Source organism: Charadrius vociferus, unplaced genomic scaffold (assembly GCF_000708025.1).
Source record: "Charadrius vociferus isolate BGI_N301 unplaced genomic scaffold, ASM70802v2 scaffold1096, whole genome shotgun sequence".
Taxonomy (NCBI): Eukaryota; Metazoa; Chordata; class Aves; order Charadriiformes; family Charadriidae; genus Charadrius; species Charadrius vociferus.
Window position 1 is genome coordinate 109,612 of NW_009649045.1, and position 11,063 is coordinate 120,674.

The 11,063-nt window shown below is 52.0% G+C and overlaps 1 protein-coding gene across 1 annotated transcript; it reads left to right on the forward strand.

The window, feature by feature from the left end:
• The first annotated feature begins 7,610 nt into the window (after positions 1–7,610).
• On the forward strand, positions 7,611–8,480 carry LOC104289041 (cytochrome b-c1 complex subunit 10). Its single transcript, XM_009887933.1, has 2 exons — positions 7,611–7,660; positions 8,360–8,480. Exons 1-2 carry the CDS (start codon positions 7,611–7,613, stop codon positions 8,478–8,480), a joined length of 171 nt encoding a protein of 56 aa, XP_009886235.1.
• Positions 8,481–11,063: the final 2,583 nt, after the last annotated feature.

Below are 11,063 nucleotides of genomic sequence, written 5' to 3' on the forward strand. Positions count from 1 at the left end.
GGGGTCAGGCGGGATTGCTGGGCCCCCCGGCTGACTGCTGCCGTGTGACGCTTCTTGTGTGGCAGGGTCAGCCGCTGGAGCGCAGTCCTCGAGTCCCCCAACCCAAGAGACCTCCTCTTTCCTCCCCCTCACGCAGTCCCCTGCCTCCCCGCGCATCCTGCCCGAGAGCTCTGCACGCCGCCAGGTGCTGGGGAACAGCCGGAATACCATTTATTAACAGTAAAAATTGCAGATTTTTGTTCTTTATCCCTCTTCACTTGCTTTCGCCCCAGAGCAATACAGCTGCAGCTTTCCAGAGACTGCACCTTTCTGGTCTCCTACCGACGTGGTGCTCAGCATCGAGGGCTCACAACGCCCCAGCTGCTGCCAGCGCGCTCCGGGGAGCAAAATTCCAGTTAACCCTTGGTTTGGCAGTCACTCCCCAGCCTGTGACCCACTGGTCAGACCTACTCGCAGCCAAGCAACTTGAGTTCAGCTCCAGCTCTTTGCCAACATCTCCTGGAGCTCGCTGCTCACCTGCGTGTACAGCTTGTGCTGGTGCCCTGCAGAGGTGTGTGGGGCGGGAGGGACAGGACCCGGGACATCTGGATCCCAGTCTGTGCCCCTCCTGTCGGCACTGAGCTCCAGCCTGGGAGCGAGGGGCGCAGCAGTGCCTGGGCAGATGGTTTGCAGTTAGCTGGGCACCCCAAGGTCCCGCATCCGGCTGTCGGGAGCAGGTCCACACCAGCCCCACGCGGTGGGGTCACCGTGCTGCCCCTTACCTCTGCGCCATCACTGCGGGGCCAGGGGTCTGGCTGCTTTGCAGGTGGGGTTTTTGCCCTCTCCAGCAGAGAAATTCAGAAGGGTGATGTGAAACCTCCCCAGCTGTGACTTCAGTGAACAGCTTTTTCCTCCAGACCGTGTGTTGGCAATGCGGCGGTGTCCGAGCGGGTTTGCCCTCGACGCCCTGTAGAGATTGAACAGGAAGGACAGAACCAGGCTGGGATTTCCCCGGAAGGCTGCAATTTCAGGTTCAGTGCAGAAGGTGCTCTCAAAGGTCCTTTGTGTCTCATGCACGTACCCGCTGAAGCCAGCAGAGCCTTCGCGCCCGAGGCCCATGCTGGGACGATTCAGCGCGTCCTCCCCATCAGCAGGCGGGGGGGGCCTTGACAAACAGGAGGCTTTTGAAACCCCCAATCCCCTGCACCCCCCTGAGCTTGGCTCCCGTGGGGAGGCTGCCAGCATCGGTGCCAGCAGAGCCCACGGCACTCTTGCAGCCCCTGCTGCGTGCTGTGCTGGTGACTCTGGGCCAGCTCCAGTTTCAGCAAGGCCCTACCCTGGGATTTTAGAGAAGAGCTGGGAACGGGGAGGTGAAGCAAAGCTGGGCCAGGACAAGCCATCAGCCCCCGAGGTGCAGTGCCAGCTAACCTGGAGCAAGCCGTGGCCACTGGATTCCCCCGTTCCTACTCGACACCAGCAATAGCAAGACCTGTTTTCTGGACCACAAGCTTGCACAAGGTCTTTGCCCTGTTAAATCCTATGCAACCCCCTCTCCTCTCCCCAGGCGCTTTCCAGATCCCGTCCCAGCCCATTCTCTCTACTCTAGTCCATGCCTGCTGAGTTCCTGCTCCCTGCTGCTCTCGAGGTCCAGCTTCATTTCTACCAGCTCCAAAAGCATTTCAAGACCTGTTCCCCAGAGCTGAGGGCGGGTAGACAAGAGGTGGGACTGCAGGAACACCCCTTCCAACTCCTGCTGCGGGAGCTGAGCACTGAATTGGAGGGGGCAAAGCCTGGTCCTAGGGCTCCTCCGCACACCCTTCACCCTCCTGTGCCTTCTGCTCGATGCTTGGCAGCCCACTGCCAGTATCCTTCATCTCACACCATCTCCCCCAGTAACACTGAGTGGAGCAGCTGTGTCCCACCTCGTTACTGCCCAGCTCTACAGACCGCTCTGTTAATACCTGAGCCTCAGGCTTGGCTTGGCTGGTCTTCCTTGAACCGCCTCAAGCCTGAAGGTGTGTTCCTTCTTCCTGCGCTCCCCAGTCTATCCTGCCAGCACCTCCAAGCCATTTCCTTTCATGCGTGGCCACCGTAGGTTTCTTCGCAGTAGGGCAAGAACCGTGCCACCAGCTGCCCATCGCTGGGGCGGAAGCAGGAGGATTTGGGAGGTGGATGCTGCAGGTTGGTCCGGTGGCACAGCTGCCTCTCCCTGCCCCCCTGCCCTTGGGGCAGGCTTCGGGGGGGGACACGGTGCTCTGTGCAAAGGTTTGATCTTCAGGGCAATTCCCCCGTTGTGGAGAGCCGGCTGCTGCAGTGCCTTTGCCCGCGGGACTCCCGTGTGAGCCGAGCGTGGAGGTGGGCTCTGGTTGGGAGGACGGTGCAGGCCGCAGGCGTCCTTTCTGCCAAAACTTCTGCGTCCAGCTTGCATCCTCCCCTTCTCAGAGGCAAGAAGCAGCCCTTCCGTGGGTCTCCGCACCGGTATTTCTGTTCCTGCTCTTGTACGCCTCTTGCTCCTCAGGTCTTGCAATACCCACCCTGGTCCAGCCGAGCACCCGCTGTGTTGGAAGGAGAGGGAATAAAACTCATGCCCTGCTATATCTTGGCACAGTGCAGCTGTGGGCACCAGTACGGGAGAGCAGAGGGCTTTGTGCTTCAAAATGGGATGTCCCGGGTAGCGAAGCCTTTTGCCGAAGAGCATCCCCGTGCCCTGCATCCCTGGGCTGTGCCCCAGGGAACCATGGAGCTCCCTGCTGCAGCCAGCTGGGGACACCGCGGTTCCCCCTTCCCGGTGCCACGTCTTCCCAAATCACTTGAAACCCACCAGCTTTTGAGCAAACCTTGTAACACGGGGCCTCTCGGGGAGGGAAGGAGCCACGGGAAGGCGCGTGCCCTCCCGCCAGCGGTGGCTCATGTCCCAGGAGAGGAGAAAGAGGGACCCGGTGAAGCGGAGCAGGGATGACCCCAACTACAGGCTTGGACCTCACGGTCTGCAGAAAATGACCCATTTTCTCCGGAGGGCTCCAGCTCGTTGGGGAAATGAAGCGTTACTGGGTTAAGTTGTTTATTTTTAACCCGGTAGAAAGTTTTGGGTTGTTTTTGGTTTTCGTTTTTGGCCTTTAAAAAAATGGTCCTTGCTTTTGATGTTTATGCTGCCTACCTGTAAATCCAGATGTACTTAAGTGGCTGAAATCCTTGTTCTTAAATCAGATACACATTATAGTTTTGAACTATATATATAGTAAATATATATATATATATGCCTAACCCCGCAAAAAAAAAAAAAAAAATAAAGTATTTGGGGGGGGGGAAATGCGTTGTTCTTTGAAAGGAATCACAATTGGGGGATAAAATTGTGTTTCTGAGTGCCTCAAGATATGAATTGTTTTCATTTTTTTAAATAATTTTATACAAGTGTCAAAACAGCTGGCTGGATTATTTGGAATTTTTAAATAATCCTAACTTTTTTAAAGTAGATTTTGAGAACTGTCCTGTATATAACAGTAATGTAGCAATAAATGTGACATTTTATAACAATATTACTTTTTTTTTCCCCATATCTGTCTTTCAGATGTTGTATACCTATGAATGAAAAGTTGTAATAAAGGTTTTACCTTGTACTAAAAAAACAGAGAAAGAGAAGACGAGGCAGGTTTTCAGACACTGTCCGCTCGTTCTGGTTCTGTGCTCCGGGCACGGGTCCTGCCCACCCGAATCCACAGCCTGAACTCACGCATGGCGAGGGCAAGGTTTCCAGTGCTGCCCATCACCATGGGATCGGGGCGCCTTCCCCAGCAGCCATCGGACACACCTGGGCAGCCGTGTAGGCGCTGGGGTCTCCCTGTCGCAGCACAGCTTCTCCTGTGGCTCAGCTGTGGTCCGTGGGGTCCTGCGTCACCTCGCCGGGGTGCTGGTCTCGGGGCGCATCGTGCGTTTTAATCCAGGTTACACCTGGCAGGGATGACATCTTCATTTTTTACTGCTGGAAAGGTTTGTGTTGGGAATGCGGCCCCTGCCCGGCTGGAAGGAGGGGATGTCGCAGCATGGCTCTTGCTTCCGTGCCTCTTCCCTGCCCTGTGGAGCACCACGTGAGGGCGGTACCAGCAGGGTGCAAGTCAGAAATCAGGTGAAATGCGCCGAGCCCATACCAGGAGCCCAGCATGGACTGGTAATGGGGGAGACAACGCAGCAGAGTGTTTAGGAGGGCTTAAACCCTGTGAGAATGGGCTGGAGGTAGGCAGCCTCACCCAGGGGGTGAGGCTATGCCCTGGCCATGCTGAATCCTGTGGGATCTCTCTCTGTCACCCTCTGCCAAGGACCCGGCCCTGGCCACAGCATCTTCAAGCCCACCGCTGTGCTGCCCAGCCGGGCTCTCCCTGCCCTCATCCTCCAGGCTTCCCCGGGCTGGTCCCCGGTGTGTTGCCCCTCTGATCAGCAGGTATTTATCATGGAATCACAGACTGGTTTAGGTTGAAAAAGACCTTAAAGCTCACCCAGTGCCACCCCCTGCCCTGGGCAGGGACCCCTCCCCCCAGCCCAGGTTGCTCCAAGCCCCGTCCAACCTGGCCTTGAACACCTCCAGGGATGGGGCAGCCACAGCTTCTCGGGGCAACCTGCCCCAGGGGCTCACCACCCGCACAGGAGAGAATTTCTTCCTCAAATCTCATCTGAATCTCCTTTCTTTCAGTGTAAAACTGTTCCCCCTCATCCCATCGCTCCCCTCCCTGATCCAGAGTCCCCCCCCAGCTCTCCTGGAGCCCCTTTAGGCACTGGAAGGGGCTCTGAGGTCTCCCCTTTTTCGCCTTCTCTTCTCCAGGCTGAACCCCCCCAACTCTCCCAGCCTGTCCTCCCAGCAGAGGGGCTCCAGCCCTCCCAGCATCTCCGGGGCCTCCTCTGGCCCCGCTCCAACAGCTCCGTGTCCTTCTTGTGCTGAGGACTCCAGAGGTGGACACAGCACTCACAGGTGGGGTCTCATGAGAGTGCAGAATCCCCTCCCTCGCCCTGCTGGCCCGGGTCATCATCACTTCAACCCCTGTGGTTTCAGTGCCTGCGTTAGCTCTCTGCCACCAGCTCACTTGGCACATTAGCAACTACCCTGGGGGGGAAACAGTTGCAGCAGCTGCATCCAGGAGCACTGAGCCCTTGGTATGGATTGAGAAACCCACAACAATTTGTTGTTGTTTATACAATTATTCTCTCACCTGATGAGCCCTCTCCACACAGGAGGGGGAATCGAGGAAAAACAGGGAAACATGAGGGTTGAAATATAAATAAATTTAATAAGATAAGACTAAGTAATTAACATTAATAACACTAAAGAACCAGTATTGATCCTGACACCAGCATAAAATACACGAGGATTATCCTCAGCCCATTCTATCCGTAGAAGCTGTGCACTCCCAGCAGTGAGAGCAAATGTGCGACACGGTGAGCGCTGCGGCTTCACGAGGAAGGGAAGGGCTCAGGGCTGCGGCACCGGGGCAAGGAGTTCTCGGGTTGGCAGCCATCACGAGAGAGAGAGAAACTCCTCGGGAAACTTTCTAACTGATACTGAATGTGCCATTCCTGGTATGAAATAACCCTGTTGGCAGCTTGGGTCAAGCGCCCGGGTCTTGCTCCTCCTCATCCCCGCACCCAGCGAGCTCGAAACCACTGAGACCTTGAAACCCACACACCATAGCTGGCTAGAAAGTAAATATTTCCACATGTTCAGACACAAGTGTCTTCTAAAAATGCTGTTTTCCCAACCAGGCTCACTGCCCTTCCTTTTCTGCTTCAGAATCGAAAATGACACCTGTGCCACAAAGGTCACCAAGAGAAGAAAGTGGCCCTCACCTTCGGTGGCCACTCACCTTCAGCCATCTGCCTTTGGAGGTGCAGCTGTCCCTGTTGCGGGTGTGAACATTCTCCCAACAGCTGAAAGGAGTTTCGGCAGGGAAGGAGCAAGTGTGGTGTTGCACAGTGCTTGAACTGTAGATGACAGCAAAATACATTGAAAGCATGAGCTGCTAATATTGCCATTGCATTGTTTTAACCAGGGAATTGGTAATATTACTGGATCTTTCCCTGTCTGCCTTCACTGGAGCAAAGCAGTAGGATACACCCCCCCAACCTGCCTTCGAAACCCCAAGGCTTTTCTGAAGATAAACATTGAGCTGTTTTTCATTGGTTTTTTGAGTCTCAAGTTATTTTGCCTTTTTATTAATATCTTTGGGGGGGGGGGGCATCTAGGAAACTTTCAATGCAAAGCGAAAGCTGAGACTCTCCTGCATGTGCGTGACTCCATGGAGCTGAACACACATTAAAAAAGCAAAACCTGTGCGGAGCCTGTTTGCTGGGCTCGTTTCCCCCTTCATACACTCGGTAACACAGTGGTTGTGGCAAAGGCACTGGTTTTCCTGCAGGAACACACTCCATGAAGTTCTCATCTGCCTTCCTCAGCCACCAGCTGGCGCATGGGCAGCGGGGAAACAGCTCGCAGAAATTAACCCAAAAGTCTGTGTGGTTCAGTGACCCGCGTCGCCCTGCTGGCATCCAGGCAGAGAAGCACTCAACCCGTCAGTAAGTATGGTGGTGTTCAGTCAGTCACACAAAGGGTGGATAAAATAGTTGTTCTGTGCCCTGGTGAGAAAAAACAGGAGCTGGATTTTTGCAGCAGGTGCCACTCTGTGAATCTCGGCTGCCGGCAGCCAGCGAAGGGTGTGAGGGAAGATGATGGCTGCCGTTGTCGCTGCTGGACACCATTCCTGCAGGTTTGTGCAGGAAAGAGCACGTGAAGCATTTGCAGCCCTGAAGCTCTTCCAGTCCAGCCGCAGGTCTCGGGCAGCCCAGCATTTCAGGCTCCAGCGTCCCCCAGGAGTTTCTGCAGGTTCACATGAGGCCGAGCTGGCTCAGAGCGGAGCCTGGGGAATGTTACAGAATTGATGGCGGGTTTAGAACCCTCTGCTGAAAAAATCTGGCTTCAAACTCCCTCTCCTGTTGGGACTGGCTGAGCGGCAGTGACAAGAGGGTTTGCAGAGGGAAAACTGGGAAAACTGCTCAGGAAAGGGGCCACTTTTCTCCAGCACGGAGGCCCAGCTCAGTGCGAGGACAATCCTGCCCCCTCAGAGCTCCTGTCCCCTCTCCAGCGTGGGGACAGTCCATCATTCAGTGCTTGTGTCCCCTCTCCAGCATGGGGACAGTCCACTCCCTGAGTGCTTCTGTCCCCTCTCCAGCGTGGGGACAGTCCATCATTCAGTGCTCGTGTCCCCGTTCCAACATAGGGACAGTCCATCCCCTGAGTGCTCCTGTCCGCTCTCCAGTGTGGGGACAATCCACACCTTCAGGACTCCTGTCCCCTCTCCAGCATGGAGACAGTCCACCCCTTCAGGACTCTTGTCCCCTCTCCAGACGGGGCCGGGAACGCGGCCCTGTAGCAGGCCTGGCGCCACGGCGCCATGAGTGACGACGACCTTGGGGCTGTTGCCATGACAACGCCGTTTGACTCAGGCAGCGCCACGGGCAGCCCCGTTCCACACGCATGCGCAGTGCCGCGCCGGCCCGGGACAGGGGTCCTTTTTTGCGCAGCGGCGCACCCACGCCTGCACAGTGGGGGTGACTTTGAAGGCGACGGTGGTGGTGGCGGCGGCGGCGGGATGCTGAGCAAACTGGTGGGGCCGCGCTACGTCCAGCTCCTCCAAAACTGGTGAGACCCGGCCCGGGGTTGCCCAGTCCACCCCGGGGATACTTCACAGTGGGTCTTGGGCGCGCGGCCCCCCACCGCGTACTTAAGGATCATGAAGTGCTTCCCGAGCCCTTTCCGTTCCTTTCCGCTTTATTCCACCGCTCTGAACTCCATGTGAGGTCCGCTGGCCCCCGGCCCCGCGGGTTTGAAGGGCTGCGAGGGGTGGTTTAGTGGGCGGGGGGTTGTCTGTCTGTCTGTCTATCCGTCCGTCCGTCTGCCTGGCGGTGGTTTGGCTGAGGTGGATTTGGTCTCCGGGTTGCTCCTGGCTGTCTTCAAATTGTTTCAGAGCCATAAATGTTTGTCGCAGTGCCAGCAGGTGCTGCTTTGCAGGGTTGCGTAAGGGAGAATGAAGTAGCCGGCGGGCCAGAGTAAAGGGGAGTTATAGCAGCAGAATAGCTAAACAAATAAGTTCGTATTTTTTTAACTTGGTCATGCCCTTTTTAAATAAACACATATTAACCCTTTCCTGTAAAATATCTTCATCGCCCTTGGGACTAATAATTTTCTGTGTACATGACGTTCTTTTGAGATTTTCTGCCAAGTGTTTTTTCTTGGTTGCAATTACTTTGTCAGGTACCTTAGCAATGAGCATTTGCCAGACCTTCCACAGTGGAGAATTAATGTTGTTTACTTGCGCACGTGTGTGTGTCTCTTCTTTAGGACTCCCACCCTCGTTACATGGGGTGGTGTAGCTGGTACTGGTGCAATATGGTTCACAGACTGGAAGTTGGTCCTTCAGTATGTTCCCTACATTGGTGGCAAGTTTAAAACTGAAGACTAAGCTTCCCTCTAACGGTAAGTTTTGTCTGTGCATCTCTTAGCTTAAGTAGTAGTGTTGCATTGATGTGACGATGTGTCTTGTTTGTCCAGGGCACAGTCATATTATTGATCCAAAACAGAACTGCTCATTTTGATTGTTCAGGGATTTATTTATTTTTTTTTTTAATACGGGGCTTCACAGAGTGCCAGAAGGCTGAAATATTACTGTGTTTTTCAAGTGATTTTTTTTGCCAGCAGTGGATTATTCACAATGTGGTGTAGTTCTTGAGAAGTCGAATCAAGTGTTCTGTGGTAATATGGAACTTCTGACAGATCTATTTACTTCTAGGTAAGACAGCTTCAAGCTTATGCCTAGTTTTGTTGCTAGGCAAATCGAGACTCCTTTCTGTTCCTTGTAAGTGTTATTAAAAGCAAGTTAAATGTTCAGGGCTGGTTTCTGTGTACCACAGATTCATTGGAAAATTGGCTTTCTCAAGTTTGGAGGTTTTTTCTTTCTTTAATTGCATATGAAATATTCTGTTCTGAATCTTCTAGAAGACTGACCATCCGCAGAGCTAGAGCAGCAATTAGACGATACCTTCTGTTGGGCATCTAAATCCATATTTGTGTAGTAGGCAGGCTTGGAACTTCTTTTATTCTTTGCTTCAGGTAGAAGGGAGTTAGGGAGATTTTTGCCTTGCATTAAAGGATGCTGATGGGAAAAGGTCCAGAGGAAACTGTATACAACTCAATATTTGTTTCTTCCAGTCAGAATAACAGTTACATTTAAGTGTTGCTAAATGAAAGTAAGATACTTGCCTTGAAACTACACAGTATTTTATAGGGAAATCGATGAGTCTGGAAGTCACAGATCAAATCCTTAGTACTTCTGTAAGTGTCTTTTTCCAGAGATACTTGTTGCAGTTTAAGCAATTTACTGTGTCTTTTCAAAATACATATCACAGATCCTTGGTGTAACTGAAGGGTGAGAGAAACTTTTCCTGAAAGTCAGCTGCACTTGTAGCATCTCTAATGACAGTAGATGTTTACAGACAAGTCAGTGGAAAAGCTCTCAATTCATGTAGAAGCAATTAAATCACCTAGTAAGGCTTTTTTTTACTTAAAAACTATCTTAGCCGGTAATAGGAACGTGGATACATTCCTGAGACCGCAGCACGTGTTCTCTGTTTTGAAGCCAGAGCTTTGGTGTGTCATTGTGTATAAATTATCTGGAAAGAGCATATTCCTCCACAGGAATAGAGAAAGAGGATGTTTCTCTGGTGGCCTGTGATTCCTTCCAAAGAGACTCTAGTCCCACATGCCTGCATTCTGCTGTGCGTCTATCGGCTTCTGTAACAGAAACTTCTTGCCTGGGTACTGGAGGCTTTTGAAATCTGTCTGTAGCGTTGGCTGCTGTAGTACTTTGCAGGAAGCACTGCTTAATGACCGCTTTGTGTTTATTGTAGGAAATTTATTGCTGGATAGAGTGTTTTGGAGCCATCCGTCCGCTGAGACCCTGCTTTGAGGTGACCTTGAAATGCCCCATACAGATTCTGCAACAGGTCGTGGTGTCCCTCTCTCTCTCCCATGAACAGTTGCAACCGCTTGGTTGTGAACAAATCTAACTCCACTGACCAGCCTGCCTAATACTCTTCTTCAGATCACTTTCACAGCAGATCTTGTCCTAATGGGAGTAATTTATAAACCTGATGTACAAAATAAACCAAGTGAATCATCTTTTGTTTTGGTTTTTTTTTTTTGTGTTACCTTCTTAGTCCACGTTCTTTAGACTAGATTCCTGGTTTGATTTGTCTTCAGCTTATTTGAACATGTGTCCTGAGGAAGGCCTGCCGTGTGTTTACCTCTCTTCCTGTGCAGGTTCCTCAGCGACCAACCAGTGGTTGCTGGGTTTGGTGAACCTTTTGTTTGTCCCCACGTAGTTGTTCCTCTTCACTCTTAGTACTTCTGTAGTTCTTGAACTATTCTTAGTGATGTGTTGCTACTGATCTAGAAAAGATTAGCTTAAAATCAACTGTGGACTCTTGCGTGCAGAGTTTCATGGTAACACAGTTTCCTGGTGTTTAGTTTAAAGCAAGGTTTTGTTTCTTTTTAACATCGATTTGTGAACCCCTTAAACTCTCCGACTGGGCACACACCATTTTAAAAGGAGTGTGAGCTGTCTGAAAACAGGGAAGCTTTTCTGGCTTAATCTAGGGGCTCAAGGAAAGCAGTCCGTAAACCCTGGGAGGCTTTCCACGTACCAGGGTGAAAACCAGTACTTTAGAGAGCTGCTCAGTTGCTTTCTTGATGTGGGTTTTGAGTAGGAAAAGAATATGTAAGTATAGATGTATTCATAGGTATAGTTATATTTGCCAACAGGAATTGATGATGAAACAACCCACTACCAGAGCCCTTTAGATGAAGAAGTTCTTAGCTGTTAGAAAAAAGGAAGTACAAGGATTATTCTTGATCTGGTCTCTGCCACTAAGCCACAGCAGATGACTCGGACTTAGGGGGGAAAAGTTCATCCCTTTCCACAAAGGCCAGAATTTGCAAACAAACTTACCTCTGTGTGAGAACAGGATCACTGTTTTCTGTCTGTTAA

What these genes read in the sequence shown, in the direction of transcription:
- LOC104289041 (XM_009887933.1), top strand. Translation starts at nt 7,611, where the DNA reads ATGCTGAGCAAACTGGTGGGGCCGCGCTACGTCCAGCTCCTCCAAAAC. An exon ending in GTCCAGCTCCTCCAAAACTG is followed by an intron (nt 7,661 to 8,359) that starts GTGAGACCCGGC and finishes TCTCTTCTTTAG; the next exon opens with GACTCCCACCCTCGTTACAT.